This window comes from Heloderma suspectum, chromosome 5 (assembly GCF_057233095.1).
Source record: "Heloderma suspectum isolate Gila_16-S chromosome 5, 16-S_ref, whole genome shotgun sequence".
In the NCBI taxonomy this organism is placed as follows: domain Eukaryota; kingdom Metazoa; phylum Chordata; class Lepidosauria; order Squamata; family Helodermatidae; genus Heloderma; species Heloderma suspectum.
Genome location: NC_139462.1, coordinates 143,733,210 through 143,757,168, shown reverse-complemented (window position 1 = coordinate 143,757,168; position 23,959 = coordinate 143,733,210). Strand labels below are relative to the sequence as shown.

Below are 23,959 nucleotides of genomic sequence, written 5' to 3'. Positions count from 1 at the left end.
TGTGTATTCAACCATGTTCCTGCTGAGTTAGGGTTACCAGCTCTTTTTTTCAGATAGGCTCCTCATCTTTAACAGCTCCATGGCGGGCAGGCACATCATGTCCCTCCCCATGCTGGGAATAGCTGTACCTACTGAATTTGGGCAGTGCAGGTAGGTGAGAATTTTGTTTCAGTTCAGTTTTTTAAGAATTTACCAAACTTTGCAGATTTCTTCATATTTGCAAGAGACAGAACTTGAGATTTTTTAAAAAGCTGGATGCAGGAGAAACCGAGACTGACACACCCATGCCTAGAAATGACTGGCTGTTTAAGTGTCTAGGTTAGAGAAACAGAAGCTTCTTGAAGTGAATGAATCCCCTGGACCAAGCGACTGACAGAACAATAGCAGTCTCAGCTTAACTTTGATTTCCCTTTTGCCACACATTCCTTACCACAAAAAAAGAGAAAGGGTGTCCCTTCAGAGGGAGAGGGAACAGATTGCCAAATCTCTCCTTTAAAAAAATCTGTATTACTGTGCAAACAGTAATAAAATTCCCCAGTTGTTTCCAACTCATTTCATTGACAGTCTAGTCGTTGGGGGTGGCGGGGAGAGTGGGGAAAAGGAGTCTGCATAGCAAAGATTAATAAGAACTGGAAGAAGAAAAAATCTTTGGCTAGACAGCAGGAAGGGATCTATCTATTTATCTAGATAATTATATGGTCCCCATAACTGCAGTGCCTGAGCACCACCCAAAGATGCAAAAATAGAAATGCAAACAACACTCACACTTCATGTCTCTCTCTTTGGCCTAGTGCCCACTGAGGTGGTAAAGCGGTGTGCAAGTTGTACCACTTGAGACTGTAGGTGGGGGTTCATATCAGTGAACACCAAGAACAAAAATCCTCCATGAAGAAAACTAGGTGTCAAGAGAGAAGAGTCTTTCTCCTAACCTTGTCTCTGACAAGCTCGTTTTCTATGTGCATGCAGGGATTTTTATTTTTTATATAGAGGAGCATTCCATCATGTGATTTCTCGCCTGCCAACCAAAATGGTACAGCCCTAGAAACAGCTTTAACACCTCAGTGAGGAGCAAACCTAGTCTGCACAAGAAATCACTCAAACTTTCTTTTATTAAGGGGAATTGGTGCTGCAGGACGAACCAAACACTGGGCCATCTGATGCCAATGCTCATTTTCATCTGTTCAAGCACACATTTTATCTGTTCTTGTGGCTGAAACAATATCAACCTAATCTCAAACTTTAAGGGCACAATCCTATGCATATTTAGACAGTAAAAAAAAAAGTCCTACAATTCCCAGCATTGAATGCTGGGAGCTGTAGAGCTTTTTTCCATCTAAACATGCATAGGATTGCGCCCTTAAGTGGATAAGAAATTTCACTCATGCAGAGCCAGATGGTGAACGAAAGCTGCCTAGTGGCCCATTTTAGGTAAGCAATTAAACTTCAAGGGCATCATATAAGTAGGCAGCTCCATTGTGATGCTTACTCCCTGGGCCTCAGCTTTAGCTACCCATGAAGAAACGTAGCTGCTGCTTCAAAATCGTTTAAATGACTAACAACGCTATATATAGGAAGGTAAGAAGAGTCGTCTGCATCAAGCCAAGGGCTGCTCTAATCCAGCATTCTCCTTCGACAGTGGCCAACCGGCTGTCCCAATGGGAAGCCCAGAAACAGGACATGAGTGCAATAGCACCCTCCGATTTGTGTTCCTCAGCAACTGGTACTGAAAAGGCATACTGCCTCTGATACTGGAGGTAATATGTAGCTATCATTAGTAGTCGCCGATAGCCTCATACTTCATGAATCAGTCTAATCCTCTTTTTTAAATATTAAAGCAGCAGATTCTGAAGCATAGCATAAGAAAAGCTCAGACTGAAGGCCTATCCAGTCCCACATTCTGTTCCCACAGGGGCCAACCAGATGCCTGTGGAAAGCCCACAAACAGGAAATGAATGCGACAGCACCCTCCTGTTCATGTTCCTCAGCAACTGGAACTGAAAGGCATACTTCCTGCGATACTAGAGGTAATAAATAGGCATCATGACTAGTATCCATTGATAGCCTTACCCTCCATGAAATGAATCCTCCTATACATGTCTACTCAGAGGTAAGTCACATTGAGTTCAATGGGGCTTACTCCCAGGTAAGTGTGACTGCATTTTATTAGGCATCATTTCAGGAACCAAAATAAAGGATTTCTCAAAAAATGGACACTTATTATTACATTTTGAAACAATAAATACGAAGACATGATTCAACCTTATATATTATTTTCCATGTTATAAGTAGCATTGTTGTTTTTCTTCCCCATTTTTGGTAGTATTCTAGTTCATATTATTTTTTAAAATGGTTAACTAAAAAAAAAGATTGTAAACTTCTTGGGGCAAAGTCCTATCTTTCTGCTTATGTGACTTTGTAAAGCACCACATACATTGATGGCACTAAATAAATAATATGCAATGTGATTATATCCAATAATATCCAGATCAAAGGGACTAAGGTGGCAGTCATATAGAGATAATCATCAGCCTCCAAATTTGGAGGCTGACTATCCCATGCAGGGCAGTCAGAGTGTGGAGGGGATCCTCGCCTCCGTGCTCCAGCTGCCCTGCATTTCTGGCTAGACAGGCAATTTCGAACACAGCTTCCATGGTCTCCTCCCCTCCCCACCCCTGGGACCACCCCCTTTTCCCCATCTCCCCGCTCTGTTTCCAAGCACAGAGATGTAGTGGGTGTGGAGAAAACCATGCTGCCTACAAGAAGGCGGGGAGCCCAGAAACCAAAAAATCCTATGTCCCCCAGATGCTGTCCAGGGGACATAGGAATGCTCCCTTAAAGTGCTTCATGTTGTCTAGATAGTGCCATTAGATTTTTAAATGCAAAGTATTTTTTGCGGCAAAGACCATGTAGTTAAAGAGCAACTTCTTTTTAATTAGAAGACACTATTGTTTAAGGTAGGGATGTTGTGAAAGTCTGAGGGGGGGGGTGGAGTGAGGTGGATTCCTCCCCTCCCGCTTGGCCTCCCGGACTCCAGTCCATGGACAGCACCACTTACCCACCCCTGCTTGGCTCCCTGGATGAAGCACCACGTGGCCACCTGACCCCTCAGTGAGCCACCATTTTGCATAAAAATGGCAGCTCAGGTTTTTTCATAAAAGGCCTTTTACATAAATGGCAGCCATAAAGTGGCCATTTACACAAGATTACAGGCATGAACGGTCCATTCATGCATGTAGTGTTGGGTGAATGGGCCCTTTACAGCTGCCATTTACGTAAAAGGCCTTTTATGGTGGGGGGGAACAGAGCTGCCATTTTTACACAAAATGGCAGCCTGCACAGGGGTCGGGCAGCCGCACGCCACTGGCCGGGTGCCCGCAGATCATGCAGCAGCTTGTCCAGGGACCCCAACAGGGGCAGCCGGCTGGTGGGGTTTTAGCTAGCAGCGTGTGGCATGGGCGGAGATGAGTCTGTCCATCCCTAGTTTAGGGATGCCAGCTTGTGGACCCAATCCAGCCCCAGAGGCTTCCTCTGTGGACTCCAGTGTAGCTGATCCCAAAGATTCCCTCCCCCTAGCTGCTTTCTTTCAGGACAATACACAGGCAAAGGGCTCTTTAACCCCTTCCTTTTCAGTGTGAACAGCATCAGTGGCCTTGGCAGAGTGACTCCTTTATGGATTCCAGCTGCTTGATCCCATTATGTAAGGGCTGGGGAACCTCTTTCAGCCACAGGGCCAAATTAAATTTCAGAGAAGCTCCTCAAAGGGCCACATTCCAGTGGTGGGTGGGGCTAAAGGCAATGGGGCAGGACCAAAGGCAAAAGGGGAGGGACCAAAAGGACCAAAAATGACAGCACACTTCAGCTTCCAACTCTTACTGCCAGTAGCTAAGCCCTAGGAGAGGCATTTCAACCTTTTAGAATGGGAAAAAGAAAACTTTACGAACAGCCAGGAAATCACCAAACAATTGGCAGTAAGGGGAAGGGGGTGGAGCCACAGGTGGGGGGCATGGCTACCTAGGGAACCCTAGAGGGCCAAAATGGGACCCCAGGAGGGCTGGATTTGGCCCCGGGGCCTGCGGTTCCCCACCTCTATGTGATCCAAGACAGAGGCAGATCTGAGTGATCGCTGAGATGTAGAAAGGTAGACTCCTGCCAAGGCCTCTGATGCTGTTTCCTTTAGGGAGGATGAGGTTGAAAGAGCCCTCAGACTGGTTCTTGGGTCACACAGGAGTGACTGGCAGAACCAGAATCCTGAGGATTGGCATTCGGCGTAGTGCGTTATTCATGAAGAGAAGAGACTCGCTGCTGTCAGGATGCTCTCTCTCACCTAGTATATCTGCTCTCTGTGGTCAACATGACCAATGATAAGGCAGGTTTGGCACAACAGCTGCACATAAATCCAATTTCTTTTTATACCATATATGAGGAAACATTTTGTTCCACATGGAAAAGGTCATCTGAGATTAATATTTCTAGAGCTAAAGGAACACAGTTAAAGAGAACTAGAAGCCCTCATCCAGGACCTAAACATTTCCATGTGCAATGCTGGTATCTTTCCCTGTGGCAGTCGGAAAATCTGTGCTACATCACCAGCATAAGCCCTATGTTGTATGAAGCTGCTGGATGGAATCATTTCTCAAACTGCATTTTGGGGCATACTAGAGGACCAGGAGGGAATTGCTTGAGCACCATGAACAATGAATTAGTTGGCATTGCCCGCTTCCAGTCAGCTTCAGCTGGGGGCAGGTAATTTTATTGCATTTCTGGATCAGCTACAACTGAACAACACGAACACAGCAGATGCAGAAGAATTAACATAAGAACATCAGAAGAGCCCTGCTGGATCAGACCAAGGGTCCATCTAGTCCAGCATTCTGGACATTCACACAGTGGCCAACCAGCTGTCGACTAGGAACCCACAAGCAGGACATGAGGTTCATAATGCCCTCTATGGCAGGCTAAGCCATGATCAGGAACCCTTGAGCCCCACATGGTGCAAAATGTAGTTGCAAAAAATAGAATTTGGAAAGAAGAGCAGGGAAGCAAAGCTTCTTCTTAAATCAGGGGTGCAGAACTTCAGGCATGGCAGCCAAATCTAGCCCTCTTGGGGGTCTAAATCTGGCCCTCTGGAGTTCCCCTAAGGGCCATGCCTTCTCCTAGCCCCACCTCCTTTCCCCAGTCACCAATAGGTTGGTGGTTTTCCAGCTTTTGTGCATTCTGAAAGGTTGAAATACCTCTCCTAAGGCTTCGTTATTGGCAGTAAGCTCTAAACTAAATTATGCTGGTATTTTTTACACCTTTGGCTCCACCCTTTTGCCTTCAGCCCACCACCACTGCCCACCCCGAGAGCTTCCCCAAAACTGAATTTGGACTTTGGGCTGAAAGAGGTTCAACGGCCCTGGCTTAAACCCTGACTAGCCCAAGGGAAATAAACACGTAAAGAGGCAAAGGAACCAGGAGACAGAGGGAAGGGAGGGAAGCGAGCTACGTTTTGGATGCACCTGGCTTGAGATCCTACAAAAGACCTAGCAAAAGGCCTTTGGCTATTAGCTTGTCCACAGAAAGATAAACTACTGCGCTTAAAGCCAGCAAGCCTTAACAGTCACACTGCTTATTTCCACTATGAGGCACTGGTCTCCCTGGATCTCCAAGTGACACACTAAAGTCTGTAGCCTGGGACTGCGGCTACCTGCTCAGTGTGGCGGTCCCTTAAGAATCCCAGGCAGATAGCCACATTCCCAGTTCAGTTAGGCAGCACCATTAAAATGGATGTGGTCTAAATGCAACCATTGGGGCCCCACAGAGGCTGAAGCTCTATCTGGGTATAAATTGGCATGACCATGCAAGTGAAGAGGGAAGTTCTGGGCCTAGAAACATGGCTTTGGCCCGAGAGGAAAGGATGCTGCTAGAAGCAGATCACAGGGAATGGGCAGTGTGCCAGGTGAACCTCAGAAGGATCTTAGAGCAACACAACAAAGCTTCTGTGTATATTGGATCCCATATTTTCATCAGACAGGGACTAGATTCAACAGCAGTTATAGGGTACAGGAAAACAGTTATTAAAAATTAATAACTTGGCTGCTAGATTGAATAGATGCCTTCCTTAGACTCCAGGCTTCTTGACTGAATTTGGGGCTGGCTGATTAAACATGATAAAAGCCATGCTTCCAAGGAACAAACAGGTGAAGGCTCCCAGAACAAAAGAGGCCACAAAGGATGCTGATGATGCTTAACCTACTGATGTATCTAGAAGTGAGGCCACTTTAGGATTGGACCATATTTCCAGCCAAGGCCTTAGATTGGCCAATTTAGGCTACACTTTTAGGTGGCAACCAAGGGAGAAACTACCCTAGGGGTTGTCTTGTTTGTGAGGCACCACTGTCCGGGTATTTTTTCAAAATGCAGGTGCTGCTCTGGAAGTACACAGTAATGAATAGTGCTGTGTTGAAAATTTCTCCCACATTTTTTTTGACCATTCTCATTTAATTTGATAGAAAAGAATTTGCTTCCGAAAACAAATTCAATGGCGAAGAAATTTCGGAGAAATTCTCATGGGTTGGGTTTGGGTTTCTTGGGCTTACCTTACTTAGGAGGTGGCCGAGGAATGAGTGCAAATGCCCCATTTTTCCTTGTACAGTCATCTCTCCAGCGGCCTGTAGCCTGCTCAGCTTCCTTCACTTCGATTAATGCCCAGTGGAAGGTGTCATGAGTAGGGATGGGCGAAAGGGACTTACCGAAGTTCAGGCGAGGGGGGGGAGGCGCCCCGCCTCGCCCGGCCGAAATTCAGGCCAGGGGGGGGAAGCGCCCCATCCCTCGCAGCCGAAATTCAGGCTGGGTAGGAGCGCCCCGTCTACCCGGCCGCAAAAAACAAAGTAAAAAAACACATACACACACACACGTGATAGGCTACGTAACGATTTACGTAGCCTATCACAGCTAGATTTCCAAATAGCGTGCCGTTATTTTCGCCGTAGTCTACGTAAATCTTTACGTAGACTAGACGTGCCAAAATAAGGAACGCAAATGGCGGCGCCCCATGGGAGCCACCATTTGCGTACGCACTTTTTTTTTCCAAAGTCACCCGTGATAGGCTACGTGACGATTTACGTAGCCTATCACGGCTGACTTTGGAAATCTAGCCGTGATAGGCTACGTAAATCGTTACGTAGCCTATCACGGGTGTGTGTTGTTGTTTTTTACTTTACTTTTTTTTTTTGCAATGGCGGCGGCGGCAGCCGTTCGGGAGACCGGCCGCCCCCCCGCCCCCGACGAATGCCGCCGAAACGCCGCCGGGACCTGCTGCCAAGAGGGACATTCGCCAAAGGTAAGTCCCATCCCGGGGGGGGGCGGGGGGCTGGCGGCGAATTTCCCCAATACTTTCGGGGGGGGTGAATGTGTCGGCACTCAGCCTCCCGAAGATTCGTGGAGAAATTCTCCGCCAACCCTAGTCATGAGGTAATTCCTCCTTCCTTTTCAGATCAGGAGGTACAGGCAGCCAGGGAGGGTGGCAGTAATTAGGTAAGCTGAAAAACGCCACAGAAAAGGATGAGAAAACGCCCTGAGAATGAGGCAGAACAATGGAAGCCTCTTTCATGGGGGAAGAAAACTTTCAGGAAACTAGAGGACAGATTTTGGGTCAGTGCTAACTCTACCTCTTCCCTTCAGCTAGATAAAACACTGCTCCTCACTCATACCTGCATTGTGGGCAATGCAAACTGGGCAGCAGTCTTCCAACACGGTTGATGCTATTGCAGTATGAAAAACCCAAACCCGCTTCTGGAAAAAAAAAAAAAAGAAGCTGTACTACAAGCCCTGCCAATGGGAAGCCCTACCTGGGAGAAACCATTCAGAATTTCTCCTCCCCCTGGAGAAATTCAGTGAAATTGGCTCTCAAATTTCTCTGCCCACAAATACGGTGGAGAATTTTGAGAGACCATTTGCGCCCAGCTCTAGTAATGAATACAGTGCAGAATCAACGGTGTGTATAATGCTATTGAGTTCCACACACAAATTCATAGCGTTATAACTGTGGGAGAAAGTAGGAGGAGTTTGAAAGGTCACATGCATTTTACCATTTGTGTTTATACAAGAGCGTGTTCCGTAAGCCATGGTATAGTACTGCAATTTGGGAGAAATGGGAGGGCATGCTACCCTTTCAGGGTGGTTGTTGATTTTTAGTCCGCTAACTGCATGTGTACCTTTGCTGCTGCGCAGGAATGGAAGTTTAAAAATAAAGTGTGCGGTTAATCACTGCTATGCAGCTGTGCAGTGAGAAATAGTCACAATAAGATAACAGATTTCCAGCCCATAAATCCCATGGAAATCAGTGCAAGGAAAGAGTAGGGAATGGAAGGTGGAGGAGGGGAAAGAAGTGCAGATCTTACCACGGGAGGGGGAAAGGGTGGAGGAAAATGTTTCAAAACAGGTTTTACAGCTTTAAAGCCACTCCCACTGGTAAGAGTTATAATACTGCTAGATTGGAACACATATGTCTTTGTAGAGCACAGAAACCACAAGCACTGAAGAAAAAAAAGCCTGTCACAGAAGTCTGGGAAAAAACTGAATATCAAGCGAGGAATACCAGCAGGACAACAGGCTGGGGAGTACGCTCTGTGCCCCCACACATGAGCCAGACATACAGTCAGGGACAGCGTCAAGGATAGGCATGGTCGGGCATCTGCCGAGGGTCTACACACCTGTAGGGGCCCACTGACAAGAGCCCTCTGGACTTGCTCCTCCTCTTCACCACTGCAACCTGCTTATTCATCTGCCCCTCACTGTGGGCCAGACAACAGTGGTGGTGAGAAGGAGGAGCAGGAGATACCATTGCCATACCATACATTCAGGTCATGAACTTTAAATCCACCAGGCGTTAGTAGCTTGAACCTCACCATCAGGATCCTTTTGCTCCAAGCTGCCATGGGCCCCTTGCCCAGGCAGTCTTTCTGGAACAACAACATACCAGACACAGTGCTAGAGTGACGCCAAAAAATACAGATGAAAAACCTCCCATGGATAAGCTCCTCAATAACACAACCTCACCAACTTTGCAGGACTACAGTGAGGATTAAATAAGATAAACCCATATATGCTATCCTGAGCTTCTTGGAGGAAGAATAGGATAAAAATGTGATTAAATAAAGAGGTAAAAAAATAAATATGAAATAAAGCAAGAACCAAAAACAGGGTTGGTGGTTTATTTGTTGTTTGCACAAATCCTAAACCAGCCATTTGAGATTTAAGCAAGACATCTTAAGCTCTCCTCTTATTTTTCATTTTGCATGCCTCTGCATTTCCCAGCTCCAACTGGAACAGACTTGGTTGGAAGAAGTACTGCTGCAGTACAGGATGTTTTAAGAGATATCCTGTCCTTATAAGACTTCCAGCACAGACAGACAGCTTCATGCAAACTTTGGGGTTAGGAAAATGTGTCTGATAAGCTCCAGATGAGCGCTTCAGGGCCTTTTGCTGTAACTAGCTGACAGAAGCTTTCCAAAGCTGCTGACCCACCACCCATTGCAAACAACTTGATGTTACCATTTGATTTGATTAGAAAGATGCCAAGCTGTCAACACATGTAGGACAGCAAGGGAGAAAACGGCAAACTGAACAGGGTCCACCCCAGTGGTGTGAAAATGCTTAGGAAAAAAATACCTGAACACAAAGGCGGAAAGGGACATGGCGTACCAAATACCTGCCGATTCATGTGAATGCAGGGGTGGAGGCCGTTTGCAGGGGGGAATCCACAGGCAGGAGGCAGCGCTTAACTTCTCCCATGACCACCAATTCTCCCCTATAATCCACCGCCACCATCCTGATGCTGTTTTTCCCTGCAACTGGGCTTCTTCCAGTCTTGGAGGCCAGCTGAAAGAAGAACCGTGTTTCAAAGTCTGCCCACCCACACAGCGTTACGAGGCAAATCTGGACTCAGGGACCCTGTGTTGGCTTCATAACTTTTAAGTCTGCCCTATGATGCCATTTGGTAGAACAGCCTTTCCCAACCTGAATGACCTTGTTCCCTGGGGATAACGGGAGTTGTAATCCAACACAACTGCAGGTGACAGGTTGGAGAAGGCCTCCGTAGAATGACAAATGTCCAGAGAAATTTGCATGTAAGAAAGCCAGGGACATGCAATTCAGCATTTTGTAGGGAGGTCCAGGGAGACAGTGGGTGCCCTTCATTTCTTATCTGGGATGGGAGAACCAGGGATGTTTGAGTTTGCCGAGATTATCCGAATTCCACTTCATAGCTCAGTTTGTCTCGATCCTGTTCTTGTTTGTGACCTGATTTTTCTTTTCAGTAGAATGGGGAAAGTGCACATTTCGAATGGGGAAAGTGCACACTTTCCTCCCATCATCTAAAATGTAGAAATGTGTGTGTTTTTAATGTACAGTTTAAAGTGCACATTTTTCAAAATACGCATTTTTCACATGCAACCACGAATTCGGGAATTTGCTAGCTTTTCCCAGAAAAATACACTCCCATTTGCGTTTATGTTCAGGATTGTGAACAGGGCAAGTTCGAATGATTTGTGAACTGAAAAGAAATTGTTGTACATCCCTCCTTACTATACATAACCCACATTTCTTGGATTATAACTACGTTTGATTGTGCCACCAGAGTGCCTGATCAGTAGTGCCTCATGCAGGCAAACAGAGGCACAAAAACCAGAATAGCAAAAAAAGATTATTTCATCATCCTGCCAGCAAGATATATCTATAAACATAATGATCCCACTGGGAGTCTGGTATATTGCATTGGTTTCTTTAGGAAAGACTGGAGAGCATTTTTTGTTTTTATTTTATTTTATTGTTTTTTTTGCAGTTCATTTTTCAGCTGTCTGGACTAACAGATGTGGAATGGGTTTCTTAATCTCCTTGTGACCATTACTAATAGACTTCAAGCCTCATGAAAAAGGGTGAAAGGCTTATTGAAACAAAAAACTACCTAAGTATGCCGGATGGGTTTTAAGCCACCAAATTGAGAAATGCTCCAGCTTGTCTCTAGGCATTGCTAATGTTTGCTGCCTCAAGACCATCCTCCACTTATATAATTCAGCAATCAGAGGTCAAATCCCCTTCCACTCGGGAATTTGCTAGCACATGGAGTGCTTTTCCTCAAAATAGACCTTCTCAAACTGGGCCTCCACAACCACTGAGGTATCTTCTGCATTAGAATCATGGTCTGAAGCATCTGGAGCTAGGATGTGACAGCAAAGGGAGGGAAAACTGAACTTTATAAAATACTAAAATGTCCTTATAAAATGCCCAACTTTCTTCAGGGCCACAAGAATACAACTTTCCTTTAAGGCAACATCTCTCCTTAATGGAGTGGGGGAGATTAACATGGGGCTGCCATTCTCAACAGCAAAGCCCTCTTTCTGATGACACGTGATCCATCAGGAAGCCTTCTTGTTAGATTGGCCCTTGGACTGCTGAGGCTCTTTGTTTTTCTGCTGCTGGTTTTTCATTGCCTGCTTTTGTCTGTTCTTGCTTTTATTCGTTGTTTTTAAACATTTTTAAAATATATATATTTGCTTTTATTCTGTATTTATATATTACTATGATTAGTCAACGGGTGCTTAATTGCAGAACGGCAGGCCATCAAGACAGATCATAAATAAATACTAAATAGATTCTGTCCAGAAAGGCTTGATAAATATTGTCCCCACAGGAACTCGTACAGGTCACATGGTTGGATGTTCACTCTCCTGTATATGAAGTACAATCTTCATGAGGAAGAATCCAGTTTTAAACAGGACATGACATAGCTGTCTCTTCATTATCCACCGTCTTGGATAAGCATAATTGTCTTTAAAATTATTGGACTGTCTTCCTATAATGTTTCTGTGATCCTCAAGTCTGGCAGCTTTTTCATTTGCCTTAACATCAGTTAGTGCAACTTACATATGATATTTTGCTGTATTCAACTTCTGCATTTGCTTTGACATGAGTTAGTGGGTTGCTTTTAATGTTTTGGCGTCACTTTATTGTAAAACGGTGTGTTAAAAACAGATTCTCAGCATGTATTGAAGGGGGTACCCTTATGTCAGTCTATTTGTGTTTACATCCTTTGTTTTGGTGGTTGTACTTCTGTTGGACATTCTCTGCAGCAATAACAAATGCCTCAGTCACAATTCTCTCACATGGGGCCCAACTGCGTAGCCCCCCGCCGCCAAAAAACCAGACATTTAATTCCCACATGCACATATCCTTCAAGAAGTTCTCATACTGAAGAAATGTAATTTTGATGTAAGACATGAATGTAATGTAGCTTTCCTTTAATTGCACAAATCAGGATTCCAGTAGGGGTTTGGACAAACAAACGAAAGGTGATACTTTTGCTTGTTTTGTAAATAAGGGCTTTCCCTCCTCAGCCTGACAGAGTACATGCAGGAAATTTTCACATAGTTTGACTGAAAGCCAGGCTGACTACAAATGGAATGGATGACCAAATAAAAATGTCCCATCTGCAGATACACCGGATGAATGAGTTGAAGAAGGAAACACATAATTATTCAAAGGAAAAAGTGGAAGAATTTTTTGGCTGTTTAGATTTTTCAGAGAGGAACAAGGAAAATATTATAGTGGCTGCAGCTACTGGAATTCCCAAATACCTAAGAACTCTGGGTGGCAACATATTTTTAATGTCTTAGCAGACCTTAGAAATGGCAACAGAGAGAAACCAGTGGGTGAATATTTCAGTCTCCCCCATGTTGCAAAGAACAACCAGTGCCTGTACAACCTAATTTTGCTGCACCAGCCTCTAAGTGATTCAGATGGGACATACAGAAGCTTCTTCAGATGCTTAGTCTAAAATCCTGCATTTGGAGTGTTTCTGTGGGCACCTCTCTGTGGATCAAGTAATGTCCAGTCTGGCACAACCACACTGGCAGGTTTGACTTCCTGGCTATGATTTGCATGTGCGTGGCAAACCAGTTTTTTATTTTTACCGACAGTCTTCAGCAAATCTCCACTGGGAAATGGGACCTGTGGTCATCCGGTCAGCTGCTGCACCCTCCAGGTGATTGACTCCATCCCTCGGAGAAGTTTCAAAAGAACCCACAGGTACCACAGCTACACAAGCACAACTGTTGAAAACATAACAGTAAACTGCATGCACCTCGATGCTGAGTGGGTCTGTGACTGGATGAGCACCAGCTGTCATTTTGGCAAAGAGCTTAAGTGACAGGTCATACCTCAGATGTCTCCTACATCACCATGACTGTACTTCAAAGTCAGCTACAGTTCCCCAGCCATTAGTAATGAGGCATACAGCAAAGTATGAGTCAAGAGAACACTTTTTCACCCTTCCTGGGATGTTATGGATTTGACTTGGTATTTTTAAGAGGAAAAAATATATATCACTGAACTCCTGTTCAGCAGCTTCTTTCTCTAGTCACCCCCTTAAACATTTTTTTGCTTGAGTATACTGGACTTGAGGTCAGAGATGAAAAGTCATGGGAGATTGAAATGTTCACCACCTACTTATTTCCATGTGTTGCCATGGCTAAAAATAAATTGCCGATCAGGGTTCTGCTGCACATGGGAATTCCAGCAGCTGCAGCCCTTGATGACACTTTTCAAATGACAAATATCCTTCTGTTGATACAGAGAAAAGCATTTCCTTCCCTCCTTGCTTATACTCTATCACATAGCTAGTGACAGGAAATAGAGAGAAATCACACATTAGTACAGGGGTACCCAATATTTTTGGCCCTGTGGGTCAAATCTGATTTTGCCAGGGCTTAGTATATCCAACTAACAAAAATTACTAGATCAGATTAAAGAAGTAAGTAATGAGTATGGCTTAATATAAATATTAAGAAAAAAAATATATGGTGATAAGCAAAAAATATTTTGCTGCTTTTAATATTACAATAAATAATATGCCCATTGAACAACTCACATAATACAAATACCTAGGAACTTGACTCAATGAAAGAAATGAACAAACACAAGAGATAAATGCAAGAGTGGAAATGGCAAGAACAGCATTTGGTAAAATGAAACAATTATTATGTAATCGGGACCTAAGTCTGGCAGGAAGAATTCAGATGGTAAGATGCTACGTGTTCTCAATATTATTCTGTGGAGTGGAAGTCTGGACATTTAAAATGAACAATCTGAGGAAAGTCGAATTATTCGAAATGTGAATATACCAATGTATGCTGAAAATACCGTGGACTGATCATGCAACTCATGAGAATGTACTATACAGAGTAAATAAACAAACAGAATTGGTAAAGACCACCAAAAGAAGAAAGTTACAAAACCTTGGTTATACTATCCAAGGCGAAAAATACGCCATGCTCCAACTCATTATATAAGGGAAAATAGAAGGGAAAAGATCAATACGAAGAAAACATCATGGCTAAAGAATCAGAGGGAACGGTTCAGCTGTACTTCTATACAACTGTTCAGAGCGGTGGTGTCAAAAACAAAAATAGCTGTAATGATAGCTGACCTCCGATAGGAGATGGCACCACAAGGAGGAGGAAGACACAAAGATGTGTGCACATACAGAAACACACTGGAGGGAGGCACACTCACACAAACACCCCTGCTTCAGGGTCACTGGGGAAGGGAGAAAACTGTAGCCTCCTCCCTTCCCCAGTGATCCCAACCCAACTGCTACGTTACCACCATTAGCGACTAGTAGTATGGCCAACAGATCTGGCTAAATATTTTGTGCATATTGCTGCTTTGCCCTACCTCCAGTTTTAAAGAAAATATCTAGTCCACTTTTTCCAAGGGCTACAAAAGTTCTTATGGAAGATTTGTCACACAAGCTTTTCCTCCCCAGCACCATTATGTGGTCCAACTTGTCATCAGTTTTTGCTTAATTTACATTTATGTTGTTAGATAACAAATTGAACCACAGCCTCCAAGGAGAAGGGTGGAATTTACCTTTGGGCAGAAGAAGAGGTAACAGTTCCTGGACTCTGTTTTAACATGCAGAACCTTTTCCATAGTTCCAAACAAAATGAATGTATCAGAACAGTTTACTAAGTCACTGCCATCCTTACTAGCTTTACAGAACACAACATTATGACGGTCAGCTTTCAGATTTAGCATGGGGAAGGATTGTTATCATAAATCGACCAGTTGTAGTATTAAAAACCTGTTCTAATTCTTCTTGTGGCACAAACAAGAACAGAATCATGGATCTGCATAAACGTTCCTGGGAAGAAGAGAAACTGGAAACCTGCAACAATGGGAAATAGTTCAAATTGTAATTAAGATTAAACTGTTCCTTGATGCTGCAACGAATTTTGAATAGTTTAATCCCACCCACCGTGGTGCCAAACAGATTCCAGAGCATAGCCCTTGGCGCTGTCATCTCACAGTTGTTCCTAGTTTTGGCTTCTGAGAAAGGATCTATCATCTTCCACCGCTCTTCCCACATCACAAAGTCAACTTTCTCTAACAAGAGTGTCCTGATTTCAGACCCAACATTCCATTTCCCCCTTACAAATGTCAAGACATCCTCACAGACTCCATCCACCCAAAGGCTAGTACTTTTCAGCTGTCTCAGAAATCTACTAACCCTTATTTGTTGGATCAACTCATTTCACTTGATATTCAGTGACACATGGTAGTAGCCATAAGTTTTGCCATGTATCATAAACTGACGTAAACTCCCTCCCTCCATATACATGTTGCCATAAACCAGCTCTGTTTGTCTTCATTAGGGTTTAACCTAAACCAATAACAAATCCTCAGCAGTGATCATGTGACCACTGAACTTTCAGAACACCGGGTGGGAGGAACCCACACATTTTCATCACTGTGAATGTATTTGCCATTAAGAACCTATGGAAACAATGGGCTACATGCCTCTCTCACATGATCTCACTTTCTCTTTAAACTCCCATAAACTCACTGGCACTATGGCCTCTGTAGAACCTCCAGACCTAGTAGGCCTTTTGTCCCCATAGTGTAGCAAATGTCCCTCTCACAGGCAGCACCTCAGCAGGATAGGGCCCTTTGTTATGTATTTAAATGGCCTTGAGTGCTTGTGAAGAAGTATATTAATATAGATTAAGCTCTTGAGAGAACATAGCTAAAATTCATCACAGTGCAGGGAGAGCTAGGATGCCTTCCTTCCTTCAGATGGGTGTGCTTGCTCCCAGAATGTTCAGATACAGCTCAAATGCTCCTGCCAGAGATAGAAACTGGGAGCACATGAATGTTGTTTTCCTAAAAATATTTTTGGGCATTAGGAATGGGCTCAATAGCATAACAAATGAAGCCATTAAACAAAGATAATGTTCACACACACACCATGCAGGCAAACAATAATAATACCAAATGAGCCCAAAATCAGACACAGCACACTTGGGCAATTGTCGGGGGGCCCAGCAGGACCCACCAACACTGACACCTGCCCTGGGTCACCATTTAAAATTTCCCATGATGTCTCAGGGGTGATGCTAAAATGGCAGTTCATAGCTTCCCACCATTCCCATCAGGTAAGCCTTGGGGTAGGAGGGAGTCCTCCAGAGGGCACTTTGCCAAGGGCTCCCTCCTACCCCAAGGCTTACCTGATGGGAATGGTGGGAAGCTACAAACTGCCATTTTAGCATCACCTCCGGAGTGGTGATTTTAGCATCACCTCCAGGATTGAGGGAGCCCTCCAGAGGGCACTTTGCCAAGGGCTCCCTCAATCCTGGAGCCAGCCCTGATACCAAACACCCTTAACAGCTACCAAAAGATGAAGTACCAAAGATGAACATTCAGTACCATGAAGTACCAAAGATGAACATTCAGATGGACATGAAGTACCAAAGATGAACAGTACATTCATCATGCCTTTAATATGTTTTTCAGGAATGAAGTGCTTTTCCAATAGGCATATAAGTTATAATGCTTGTAACTGAAGTCCCAGTTACAAGCATTCACCCACACTCAAACCCATGTGTTCGCTTCACACAAACAAGATGGGTCAACCAAAACAATTTTATCTGGCCTTTTATGGCCCTATCCAATGTTTTCAAAAATGTAAGAAATGGTTCTTATTAGTGCTGTGCCAAAATTTTCTTCCCTATCTTTTTTACCATTCTCATTCCATTTAATAGAAAAGAAGCTGCTGTCAAAAAGCATTCAAAGAAGAAGAACATTTCAGAGAAATTCTCATGGATGGGTGGGGTTCAGGGTTCTTGCACTTAACTTACTTGTGCAGTGGCCAAGGAGTGTGTGTAAATGTCCGGTCTTTCCTTGTACCATCGTCTCTCCAGCAGCCTGCAGCCTCCCCGACTTCTCGCATTGTAATTAAGAGGGGGAAGACATCCTGGGATAATTCCTCCCCCAGGGGGCTTTCTTAGAACAGGAAGCATGGGCAGCCAGGGAGGCTGTAGAGCAGCGGTTCTCAACCTGTGGGTCGCGACCCCTTTGGGGGTCGAACGACCCTTTCACAGGGGTTGCCTAAGACCATCGGAAACCACATATTTCTGATGGTCTTAGGAACCGAGACACCGCTCCTCTATCCGTCTCCAGGCGGGTCCGCCCACATGCAGATACGCCCACATACGAGTACCCGGCGTGATGACATCATCGCGCCAACCCCATCACATACACCCCGTACAAATACAGGTGTATGTGACAGGGTTGGCGCCATAATGTACTTATGCGGACCAGTCACACATGTGTAGAGAGCAGCTACTGTGTAGAAAGCAGCTGCTGTGTAGAGAGCAGCTACTGTGTAGAGAGCAGCTACTGTGTTGAAAGCAGCTGCTGTGTAGAGAGCAGCTACTGTGTAGAGAGCAGCTACTGTGTTGAAAGCAGCTGCTGTGTAGAGAGCAGCTACTGTGTTGAAAGCAGCAGTACTGGAGGTAAAACGACACTTCATGAATTATAATTACTGGGTAAATGTAAAATCATGTACTGTAAAATCATCAACTACTGCAAAAAAAAATATCTGTACCATGGGAACTTAATCTGGATGCTGATCGGTCTTTTTATATTCAGCTGTGGTTGATGTGAATACTGCCCCCTTGTGATAGTAACAGGTATGTAAAAACAACAACACAGAGAATGGTAAATCATAGGAAACTTTAATGAACTGTATTGGCTGTCTGATGAGGCTTTACAAGTAGCTGAGGAAAGAAGGGAAGCAAAAAGCAAGGGAGAAAGGGGAAGATATATCCAACTGAATGCAGAGTTCCAGAGAATAGCAAGGAGAGACAAGAAGGCCTTCTTAAATGCACAATGCAAGGAAATCGAAGAAAACAACAGAATGGGAAAGACTAGAGATCTCTTCAAGAAAATTGGAGATCTCAAGGGAATGTTTTGTGCAAAGACGGGCATGATAAAGGACAAAGAAGGCAGGGACCTCACAGAAGCAGATGAGATTAAGAAGAGGTGGAAAGAATACACAGAAGAACTATACAGGAAAGATCTTAATGTCCTTGATAGCCATGATAGTAATGTCCCTGATAGCCATGATAGTGCGGTCACTGAACTTGAGCCGGACATCCTCGAGAGTGAAGTCAAGTGGGCCTTAGGAAGCATTAGTAACAACAAAGCTAGCGGAGATGACAGTATTCCAGCTGAGCTATTTAAAATCCTAAAAGATGATGCTGTTAAAGTGCTGCATTCAATATGCCAACAAATTTGGAACACTCAGCAATGGCTGCAAGACTGGAAAAGGTCAGTTTACATTCCAATTCCAAAGAAGGGCAACACCAAAGAGTGTTCAAACTACTGCACAATTGCGCTCATTTCACATGCCAGCAAGGTGATGCTCAAAATCCTACAAGCTAGGCTTCAGCAGTATGCGAACCGAGAACTACCGGAAGTACAAGCGGGGTTTCGAAGAGACAGAGGAACTAGAGATCAAATCGCCAACATTCGCTGCATCATGGAGAAAGCAAGAGAATTCCAGAAAAACGTCTATTTCTGCTTCATTGACTACGCTAAAGCCTTTGATTGTGTGGATCACAACAAACTGTGGCAAATTCTTCAAGTGATGGGAGTACCAGACCACCTTACCTGTCTCCTGAGAAACCTGTACGAGGGTCAAGAAGCAACAGTAAGAACCAGACATGGAACAACCGAGTGGTTCAAAACTGGGAAAGGAGTACAAAAAGGCTGCATATTGTCACCCTGCTTATTTAACTTATATGCAGAGTACATCATGAGAAATGCCGGGTTGGATGAATCAGAGGTCGGAATTAAGATTGCTGGGAGAATTATCAACAGCCTCCGATATGCAGACGATACCACCCTAATGGCAGAAAGTGAAGAGGATCTCAAGAGCCTCTTGTTGAGGGTGAAAGAGGAGAGTACAAAAGCTGGTTTGAAACTCAACATTAAAAAAACGAAGATCATGGCATCTGGCCCTATCACTTCCTGGCATATAGAAGGGGAAGAAATGGAAGCAGTGACAGATTTTACTTTCTTGGGCTCCAAGATCACCGCAGACGGTGACTGTAGCCATGAAATTAAAAGACGCTTGCTCCTTGGGAGGAAAGCTATGGCCAACCTAGACAGCATAGTAAGAAGCAGAGACATCACCTTGCCGACAAAGGTCCGTCTAATCAAAGCTATGGTTTTCCCAGTAGTAATGTATGGCTGTGAGAGCTGGACTATAAGGAAGGCTGAGCGCCGAAGAATTGATGCTTTCGAACTGTGGTGCTGGAGAAGACTCTTACGAGTCCCCTGGACTGCAAGGAGGTCAAATCAGTCCATCCTAAAGGAAATCAACCCTGAGTGCTCATTGGAAGGACAGATACTGAAGCTGAAGCTCCAGTATTTTGGCCACCTAATGCGAAGAGAAAACTCTCTGGAAAAGACCCTGATGCTGGGAAAGACTGAAGGCAAAAGGAGAAGGGGACGGCAGAGGATGAGATGGCTAGATAGCATCACCGATGCAATGAATATGAACCTGAGCACACTCCGGGAGACTGCGCAGGACAGGAAGGCCTGGCGTGCTATGGTCCATGGGGTCACGAAGAGTCGGACACGACTGAATGACTGAACAACAACAACAACAATTGACTGAACTATGCCATGTATCATCTTTTGTATTATTAAAGCTATTGTTATATATTATTTTCATTAGCAAACCATCCCATGACAATGGATCGTGTAGAGAAGAACGTTAAGAAAAGAAAATATAGTGAGGATTTTTTACAGTATGGTTTTACCTCAATAATTAGAGCAGGAATTGAGAAACCGCAATGTGTTATTTGTTGTGAAGTTCTATCAGCCGAATCTATGAAGCCGAACAAACTAAAACGCCATTTTGAAAGCAAGCATCCGAGCTTTGCCAGCAAGGATACCAACTATTTTAGAAGCAAAGCTGATGGACTCAAGAAAGCCGGACTTGACACTGGTGGCAAGTACCACAAACAAAACGTAGCAGCCATTGAAGCTTCATATTTGGTGGCACTCAGAATCGCCAGAGCTATGAAATCTCACACCATTGCTGAGGATTTACTGTTGCCAGCGGCCAAAGACATTGGTCGAGTTATGATCGGAGACAAATTTGTTACGAAATCGAGTGCAATTTCCTTATCTAACAACACTGTCCGCAGAAGAATAGATGACATGTCTGCTGACATTCTTGATCAGGTAATCCAGGAAATTAAATCTGCTCCACTTCCAATATTTAGTATCCAGCTTGATGAATCTACAGACGTTGCAAACTGTTCACAGTTACTGGTTTACGTGAGGTATATTAATGATGGCGACTTTAAAGATGAGTTTCTTTTGTGCAAACCTCTTGAAACGACAACTACTGCACATGATGTATTTGACACAGTTGGTTCATTTCTGAAAGAGCATAAGATCTCTTGGGAAAAGGCTTGTGGTGTTTGCACAGATGGTGCTCCAGCTATGCTAGGATGTCGATCTGGATTTCAACGTTTGGTACTGAATGAGTCACCAAAAGTCATCGGAACTCACTGTATGATTCATTGGCAAATATTAGCAATGAAGACGCTGCCACAAGAGTTACAAGAAGTAATGAAAAGCGTAATAAGTTCTGTCAATTTTGTAAAGGCAAGCACTTTAAACAGTCGACTGTTTTCGCAACTGTGCAACGAGTTGGATGCGCCGAACAATGCTCTGCTATTTCACACTGAAGTGAGATGGTTGTCGAGAGGAAAAGCTTTAAAATGTGTTTTTGAGCTTCATGATGAACTCAAAACGTTTTTTAATCAGAAAGCAAGACCGCAGTTCGAAGCACTTTTCAGCGATAAAAGTGAACTGCAGAAAATAGCTAACTTGGTTGACATCTTGGCCATCTTGAATGAGTTAAATTTATCACTGCAAGGACCAAATGCAACATGCCTCGATTTGTCTGAAAAGATCCGATCATTCCAAATGAAACTTCAGCTTTGGCAAAAAAAAATTGGATGAAAGTAAAATTTACATGTTGCCTACCTTATCTGCTTTCTTTGAGGAACATGACATTGAACCAGACAAAAGGATTACAATGATAATTTCTGTGAAAGAACACTTGCACATGCTTGCAGATGAAATTTCATCGTACTTTCCAAATCTACCTGACACCCCATTTGCACTTGCCAGAAGCCCATTCACAGTCAAAGTTGAAGATGTTCCTGAGACAGCACAAGAGGAGTTCATTGAACTTATTAACAGCGATGCAGCAAGAACTGATTTCTCTACAATGCCAGTTACAAAATTCTGGATCAAGTGTTTGCAGTCATATCCTGCTCTGTCTGAGACTGTGTTGTGCCTTCTTCTTCCATTTCCAACAACATATCTTTGTGAAACAGGGTTTTCCAGCTTGTTGGTTATCAAGTCTAAATACAGAAGTAGACTTGTTGTGGAAGATGATCTTTGTTGTGCTCTTGCAAAGACTGCCCCGAGAATTTCTGATCTGGTGAGAAAGAAGCAATCTCAACCTTCGCACTGACGTTGGCTTTTTACGCATACTGTCGCAAAATGTAGCAATGTAGTTTACTGTTGTTATAGTAACATATAGTAACCCATGCTACACCATGCTTCAAGACAAAATTTCATTCATTTGTAATTAGAAATAAATATTTCACAATATATAATTACATATTGTTTTTGTGATTAATCACTATGCTTTAATTATGTTAAATTGGTAACAATGAAAATACATCCTGCATTTCAGATATTTACATTACGATTCATAACAGTAGCAAAATTACAGCTATGAAGTAGCAACGAAAATAATGTTATGGTTGGGGGTCACCACAACATGAGGAACTGTATTAAAGGGTCGCGGCATTAGGAAGGTTGAGAACCACTGCTGTAGAATGATGGGGAGATGTGTAATAGCAAAAAAAGTTCTGCACCGTCTGCCACCTTGCAATGGTAAGATAAGCTCAAAAACACCACCAAAAGAAATTCAAAAGAAATGGCAAGATACCCGCAGAATGAGGCAGAAAAACAGAAGCCTCTTTCGGGGGTGAAAACTTTCAGAAAACTGGAGGACAGATTATGGTACAGCACTGTTTTTTATTACACGCTTTAATGGCACATCTCTCTTTTGTCTTTTTGTATGTAATATGTATGTATTTGTTTGCAATTTTACATATGCCTCAGCTCATGTTCTCCATAATTGTGAAACATTTACTGCTAGATGGTACTAGTTTTATCATGGAACGGACCACTCCTGCCCCCAGACCACTGCTTGGGGAATTAAGCAGACCCGCAAGAATACAGAAGCAGAGCATCCCTTGTCTAGATTTCCAAATATGAGAAACCACTGCTTCTAAGGGGATAGACAACTTGAATGATGTGCAGCCTGATGCTATGCATACCTGCCACTTTTACTGCATTCAATGGGGTCTTACTCCCTAGTAATCCCATGGGTTACTCCTAAAGACTGCGCTATGTACATTTACTTGGAATGAAGTCCCATTGAATCCAGACCTACACCTGAAGCCCTATTCAGGTGTGCTAAACCTGAATAGGGTAAACGCGTGAGGGAAGGGAGTGCTCCAGCAGTGCCACTCTCCCTCATTGTGTTCTGTCACCTTTTACTCGTGGAGGGTGACATTCTGACATGGAGAGCCTCCTCTATCCATGGGGGCTATCTGCACAACCTGGAATGCTGATCACCCTCCCCTGGCGTGTTTAACCTATTCAGATTTAGCACACCTGAATAGGGCTTGAGTAACATGTATGGCATCGAGCTGCGAATCTGTTCTCTAGCCACATTACTTGAGCCACTGTCCAGAGTACAGTAGAACTGCTATGATCTAATTTATCTGAACTCACTGGTTCTCTTGCAGTGTATCCTCACTGTCAGAATAACTTAATGCAGACTTCTCCAACCTGGTACCCTCCAGACGTTTTGGACTTCAACTCCCATCAGCCCCGACCAGTATGGCCAATGGTCAGGAATGCTGGAAGTTGCAGTCCAAAACATCTTCAGGGCACCAGGTTGGGGGAGGCAGGCAATGTATAAGAGGACTCCTATTTTACTCATTTGGAACTAATTTGGATAGACATACCATATTAACATAAAGCAGGGGTGGACAACTTGTGGCCCTCCAGATGTTTTAGCTTACAAATACCATGATTGCTCACCATTGCTTATGATAGCTAGGGCTGATGGGAGTTGTGGGCCAAAACATCTGGAGGGCCACAAGTAGCCCAGCCCGACACAAAGGATAATATAAATAACATTCACTGAAGTAAAATATCAGCACAACCCAAGCAGCAAGAAAGTTACCATCTCCTGAAGGAGCATAATTGTGGTTCATGAAGGTTCTGGCAGGCCTCACCACCACCCCCTTCCACAACCCAAGCCACAGAACACATAGCTCTCATATTGTTTAACTACAGGTTCCAGAGACACTCACCTCACAAGCAAACACCTCCTTCATCATTGGCTGGGATGGAGTTGTAGCAGCAACAGCACCTTGTTGGTGGAAGGGTCACCACTTGGGTGAGTATAAGAAGCTCTTCTATCTCCATTGCCTCTCAAAGCCTGGGGCAGGACTGGGTTAGATTT

At 44.0% G+C, this 23,959-nt stretch overlaps 1 protein-coding gene across 1 annotated transcript in view; it reads left to right on the top strand.

Annotated features, from left to right (window-relative positions):
• LOC146344604 (protein FAM200C-like) overlaps positions 1-21,883 on the top strand; it is a 67,479-nt gene extending 45,596 nt beyond the window's left edge. Inside the window, 2 exon segments of the mRNA XM_084859805.1 lie at positions 20,063-21,348; positions 21,350-21,883. Coding sequence (XP_084715931.1) covers positions 20,063-21,348; positions 21,350-21,883 — 1,820 coding nt within the window.
• The last annotated feature ends 2,076 nt before the right edge of the window (positions 21,884-23,959 follow it).